A 6,921-nucleotide genomic window follows, 5' to 3' on the forward strand; every position below is an offset into this window, starting at 1 on the left:
TTCAGAAAATCTTCGAATCAAGCCTTAGCGAGTTATATTCCCAAACACCACGACGAACGTTGAGAATACGGAATATTAGCAGGGAGGCTCTGACCTTTCGGTTGTGATTTTTTTTTTTCCAGTGGGCTCATTTTTCCAGTCTTTGCCATCCTTTCAACACACACCAAAGAAGTCCCTGGCCTTCAAGAGAATGCTGTGCTTGCAGATCAGAGGTAGAGGTTCACAGAGGTCTTCTGAAAATGAAGGAAAGCTCCTTTGTCAAGGCTAACGTATCATGGATTTTTATAGAGTTCCTTGACAAATGGGATCTCATGGGATCTCATACTTGTAACTTTTTTCTAATTGTCAGGGAATCTTGTGGCCAGAGACATAGAAAAAAAAAGGGGAGGTGTGGGGGGACAGAAGTAGGTACAGAATCTGAGCTGGAAATGTACCTACTCATGGAGGGCTGGCCCTGGCGCATGTTGGGAAGATGGAAGAAGGATCCTCAGCTCTGCCAGCCTCTCCTTTTAAAAAGTGGCCCCCTATGTCCTTCCCATCCCAAAGGTGTCTCCTCTCCATCCCTCAGGTTTTCTCCAGCTTCCCTACCAAAGCCTCTTTATGGAATCAATGGAAAATGGGCCCGTGTGGAATACTGGATACAGGACTCAACTATAATTGACTGAGTCCTGGCCCCAACTTCACCATTTAGTACTGGTTTGACTCAGGGCAGATGGTTCAACTCTGACCCTCTGTTTCATCATCTATGAAACGGGGATCTCTTCCTAGTTCACTCCCCAAACCTATTTTTGGAATCAAGAAAAGCCTTAAGTGTGTTCTACACTAACTACTGTGCAAATACCAGGCACGATCAATTTCTACTTGATTATCTTGCACGTGGTGCTCAGTGGATACCCTGAGTGATTGCTAAATGACTGCACTGTCTTATTTGACAAATGTTATCATTCTGAGAGATATCTGCAATTCCAGAGGGTAAATCTGGCATAATTGGAAAGGGAAACTTAACCACTAAAGTCATTGTCTTTCAATCAAATTGAATAATCCAGTTGAATAATCAAATTGCATTGCTAAAATCAACTATTAGGTACCGTGGGGCTGGTACACGGTTAGCAACCTCAAACTGTAGACTGATCCAGTCACCCTCACGGGGATAAGGCTGTAGCCACTATTGGTTCCACTACCAAACAGTTCCAACCCTGTATGAGTTCCATTACATACCAGAGAAGCTGGAAAGTAAAACAAGCCAACAAATCACATTTCTAACATTGCCCAGAAAGCAGGCAGGCATGTAACTTGTCTACCAATCCGTGGGACACACAGTGAGGTCTGGACACAAGAGCTGAGTTGCATAAAGTAATGCAGTGGTGAAGGCATCTGGGTTTTCAGGGTCAACCGTGGCAAAATCCCAGCATCCAAAACCTTAATTTGCTTGGCTGAGAAATCACTGTGTCTGACGGTCTACTCAGAAATGACTAAATTATGTCTTCTTCCATTAGGGATAATGGGAAATAAGAGTCAGATATTACAGCAATTAAATTAAATATTACAGCAAGTAAAATTATATAGTTCCCCATCGAACAATGCCGGGGGTAGGGACACGTAACTTTTGACTCCCCCAAAACTTTACAAACTAGCCTGTTGTCCACCAGAAGCCTTACAGATAACATAGTCAATTAACATGGGTTTTGTATATGTATTAGATATTGTATTTTATAATAAAATAAGCTAGAGAAAAGAAAATGCAATTAAGAAAGGCATAAGAAAGAAAGTGCATTTACTGCATTTATTTTAAAAATGTGCATTTAAGTGGACCAATGCAAGTCAAACCTGTGCTGTTCAAGGGTCAACTGTATTTTTGTAAAACAAAGCTTGTGACAATGAAAAATCCTACCTGCTACATCATCTGTCTTGAAAATGGCTCCGTATCAATACATGTAGATTGAACACATTTTTTTTTTTTACCTTGCTCTTAAGGTATGCTGTGTTCCTCTTCTATTTAGGCACCTCCATATATCACTGAAAACTTGGAAAGAAGTTTTTTGAGTAGCTGCACAAGATTTCGTTGTATGTATACACCACGATTTATGGATCTACGGCTTCATTTTTACACATTTCTGTAACACGTTTCTGCTATGCTGAAAACTCTGTGCTAAAAATTCTTTTGACATTTTGAATTATTTCCTACAAAATATCCATAATCAAGTTTTATGGTAATACTTTTGGTCATTTCCATATTCTATAAACTTAAATTTTAAAAAAGAAAAGCTTTCCAAAGAACATTCCTTGCACTAACAATCCTTATTTATAAGAGAGATGAAATGAAGTATTCCCCTTTTATAGCATCCTACAATGTGGAATTCTACAATAGTTTTTATTAATATTTATATTCGCCCAGAAAATATTTTATTTTCCCTTTGTTGGAATCTGCTATAGAGTTCCAAGAGAAGAGAAACCTTCTCCATGTTGGCTGCCAGGACCAGGTCGGGAGTCTTGTTCCCATGGACCTCCTGGGCTACTGGAGTCTGAGCTTTAGCTCCTTCTTGTGGGGTTGCCTCTCACCTGCTCTACCTTCCCTCCACCACCCCCCGCCCCCCACCCTCCCACCCTGCCTTGGGAGACAGGCCTCTCAAGAACAAATCACTCCTGAAAGGCCAAAGACATAGGCTAGGGTGCCAAGCCACTGTGTGAGTTTCTGAAGAAACACCATACTGACTAAGCCATGGAAATGGGTAATCTGGGGGTGCCTAGGTACCTCCATTGGTGGAGTGCTCAACTCTTGCTTCTGCTTGGGTCATGACCGCGGGGCTCTGGGATCGAGCCCTGCATGGGGCTCCACGCTCAGTAAGGAGTCTGCTCAAGATTGTCTCTCTCCCTCTCTGCCCCTCCCTCCACTAGCTCTCTCTCTCTCTCTCAAATGAATAAATAAATCTTGAAAAAAAGAAGGAAGAAATGAACAATCTGACTATCGAGCTGGTTATCAAGATCCTTCTGGAAGTGTTTCAGTCAGGTGGCAAAAATACCGAACTTGCTGTCATGAGGCAAGATCAACCCCTCAAGATCTGAAATTCTTAAGACACTGAGAAATCCTTTGTTGAAACTGAAAGCGAGAATGAAGAAAATGAGAAGAGAAAACAAAAGAAAGCATCATGGTGAATAAAATCTTGCTTGTGGCAATTTTAAAATTCACATCATAGATGATGCTCAAAATGACCTGCAGGCATTTCCACTCCATTTAGCCATACTATCCAAGTGTCCTACGATACACCTCTATAGTTTTAAGTTAAACTAAATATTTTTAAAATCAAGATTTTTATTTATTCATGAAAGACACACAGAGAGAGGTAGAGACACAGGCAGAGGGAGAAGCAAGCTCCATGCAGGGAGCCCGACGTGGGACTCGATCCCAGGACCCCAGGATCACAAACTGAGCCAAAGGCAGACGCTCAACCACTGGGCCACCCAGGTGCCCCACATATTTTTTAATTTAAAAAATATGAGACTTAGAGACTGGAGGGTGGGAGCAGTCTGTGGGTGCAGGGGAAGGGGAAGGAGAGGAGTGAGGACATAAGTGGTGAAAATGAGGGGACGGGAGAGAAAATAATGACAGGAGCATAAAGAGGAAGGAGGAAGGACAAAAGAGGAGGAGCTAAGCAGCCTTTGGCATCCAAGTATCTTCCACAGACTTCTTTGAACAACCCTGTCTTTTGTTTGATAATTTTGAGGAGTTTTTGGAAAAAAACAAAACAAAAACAAAAACAAAGCCAAACAAAACAACAACCTTTGGGGTTTCTTGATTGATGTCATTTTTGGTTGCTGTTTGGATTTGCTTTTGAATTTCGAGCTCTGTTCTCTGTCGTTTCCTTTTGCTGTAAGGCCCACGAGCTTTCTGTCAAGAACAGGCTGTAGATTTTCTTTCAGAGAAAGCATTTCTACTTCTCTTCACCTTCTCCGGTTTCCCTGTGGCAGTGGAGTGGTCACCGCGCCGGCGGGGTGGCCATCAAGGCTGCCATGTTCCCGCCGCACTCCTTAGGCAAGTGTCTGACTGGGCAGAGAGGCGGGAGGCGGGAGGCCAGGCCACACCATGGTGAGAGGCTGGCGGGCTCCCGGGGAAGGTTTCCAATGGAGGGCATTATTGGAGGCTCTTCTTTCTTCTACCTTCCCGCTTGGAGCCTTCCTCTGACTCTACCTTCTCTCAAAGTTTCCATATTGATGCAAATAAATCCACACCTCCTGCCTTGACCTCTGGCCCCAGCCTCAGCCACTCTCCCCAGCTTCTGGACATTTTGTATCTTTAAAGTCATGCTCCTCTTGTCTATGTTTTTGCATGTCTGAGACCAACAGGCACAAGATCAAGCAAGTTATATCTGCTTGTTCATAACTTAAATAAAACCTCAAATTTAGCTCTTCCTCAACTCCATCTTTGAGGGAGCAGCTGTGGTGGCCCCGGTTCAGTCGCCGACGTGCAGACGCCCAGGAGGTACACACCCTCGAGGTGACTGACCAGGTCACCCAGATCAAGGATCATGTGGCCTTGTTGGAGGACAATGCTCCAGAAGATCAAGTGGTGCTCCTGGCAGGCCCGCCCCTAGAGGATGAGGCGACCCCAGGTCGGAGGGGAGAGGAGGCTCACCACCCTGGGAGTAGCGGGCTGCATGCTTGGGGTAAAGTCCATGGTTTTCTGGCCCGTGCTGACAAAGTAAGAGGGCACACTCCCAAGGTGGCAGACTGAAGAAAAAGAAGAACACAGACTGAGCCAAGTGGCGGATGCAGTACAAAAGGTGCTTCATCAATGTTGTGTCCACCTTTGGCCAGAAGAAGGGCCCCGATGCCAACTCTTAAGTCCGTTCTAATCCTGGCTTTCCCCAGTAAAGGTACTCAGTTCAGTCAAAACAAAAACAAAGACCACCTCAAATTTAGCATATCAAGTTTAACCGTGTTCCCTCAAACCTGACTTCTTGCCAAATTTTCCCATTTTTCATAAATGCCAGCAGTACCCAGAAACCACCTGGGAATCCAAGTTGTCATTGTTCCTTTCTTTCTATTTTCTGTGGAAGAAAGTTTGGAAGCAAGTATTTTTGATTCTTACTTTTCTGCCTCTTTTGCATCTACATCCTCCCTGTTAGCTCCCTACCACCATCCTGGTTTGGACTTCCTACCACTTTTCATCAATATTATTACAACAGTCTCCTGGTTTACTTCCCCAACATGGGTCTTTTAATCCATCTTGTATATTGCTGCCAGGTTCCTCTTCTGGAGAAACTGCAAAGCAGGAGTCAGAGAGTGAGAGCCTATCCGAATCCACATTTGTCCAAGTCTGCCTGATAGCTGCATGAGGAACTCAAGATTTTAAAAGGGTACGGTCACCAGGAAAGTAGAGAATTTCTCCACAACTGTGGTAGGCAGCTGCTAAAATGGCCCCTGGTATTCATGCTCTTGTATAATTCTCTCCCCTTGTACGTGGGCTAGACCAGCTGACTTGCTTCTAACAAATAGAATATGGCCAAATGATGAGACACTGCTTCAGAGATTCACTGACACAAAAACTAGGACTCATCTGGCTGGTTCTCGCTCACTCTGTCCCTCACATGCTCTGAGAGAAGCCAGCTGCCAAGTTGTGAGCTGCCCTATGACCAGCAAATGTGTTAAGGAGTTGGTGTCTCAGCGAGGGACCAGAGCCCTATCAATAGCTATGTGAGTGAGCTTGGAAGTGGAACCTTCCCCAGATGAGCCTTGAGATGAGACCACAGCCCTTGCTGGCACCTGTATCGCAGGTGATGAACCTGATGAGGAACCCTGGGCTAAAGGACCCAGCTATGTCATGTCTTGATTCCTGATTAACAGAAACCATGAAATAATAAACGCTTATTCTGAGCTGTTAAGTTTGGGGATAATTTCTTATGCAGCAGCAGAGAGCTAATATAGCAGATTAGTGTGCTTTTTTTTTTTTTTAAGTAGGCTCCATGGCCAGCATGGAGCCCAACACAGGGCTTGAACTCACGACCCTGAGATCAAGACCTGAGCTAGATCAAGAGTCAGACGCTTAACCAACTAAGCCATCCAGGAGCCCCATATCCAGGTGCCTTTTTAGCTTTCTCCTCTCCCTCTACAACTTATGGTTGGAGTCAAGGGGCAATAGGCTGTGATAATAGTTTCTGGTAGGGCCCTGAGAAGAGATAGCTTGCTGATTCACGGACAGAGCATAATATATGGTGGGATTGTCCCACGTTAGCAAAGGAAATGGGAGGAACTAAGCGTAAGGGACATCACAGGCACATCAGAATCAGGAGACAAGACTGTGATCCGGGTGCCAAGCCACATCATCTTCATCAGAAATGACAAGTGATATTGTGGCAGCAATGCAGGATACATGCAGCCATTGTTAGGGTTCATCACAGGGAACTGCAAAGAAGGCAGGATAGGCAGAAAAGAAAACCAATTAGAATTACTCATGACATACCCTGGAGTCTTCTTGAATGATTTGAAGAGAGCTGGTACTAAAGCCAGAAAGCATCTGGTTTCTTTTGTATCATTAGGCCCCGATTCATCTTTCATGTGGGTGGAAACACAGAAAATATACACCTAGCCTGCTTCCGTCATGTCGTTCCACTACGTCTGTTGCCAGCTTGTCAGCATGCCAACATTTGGCCTCTACTTCTATTCCATTTTACTTTAGTCAAGGGGATGTGCTCACCCTCTCCTAATGCACTGTATTCACCCCCGCTAGTCTTCCCACCGAATAGAACCTCCGTTTCCCTTATCTAATGACCATCCATTTGCAAAGTTCAAGAGAAATCCTAAAATCTATGTATCGTGCAAAACGATTTAAACAGTGCCTCTGTATTCACCATGAAGTTACGGAATATCAATCTAATCGAGTACACATACCAATCTACTTAGAACGGAGCTAACATTGGTTTAGAC

The 6,921-nt window shown here is 44.3% G+C and overlaps 1 protein-coding gene across 1 annotated transcript; it reads left to right on the forward strand.

Annotated features, from left to right (window-relative positions):
• The first annotated feature begins 1,580 nt into the window (after positions 1-1,580).
• Positions 1,581-4,839, forward strand: LOC129502817 (FAU ubiquitin-like and ribosomal protein S30). Its single transcript, XM_055314629.1, is given in 4 exon segments — positions 1,581-1,589; positions 3,967-4,112; positions 4,402-4,724; positions 4,727-4,839. Coding segments are annotated over 4 exon segments (591 nt in total).
• The last annotated feature ends 2,082 nt before the right edge of the window (positions 4,840-6,921 follow it).

This window comes from Nyctereutes procyonoides, unplaced genomic scaffold (genome assembly GCF_905146905.1).
Source record: "Nyctereutes procyonoides isolate TBG_1078 unplaced genomic scaffold, NYPRO_anot_genome, whole genome shotgun sequence".
Classification (NCBI taxonomy): Eukaryota; Metazoa; Chordata; class Mammalia; order Carnivora; family Canidae; genus Nyctereutes; species Nyctereutes procyonoides.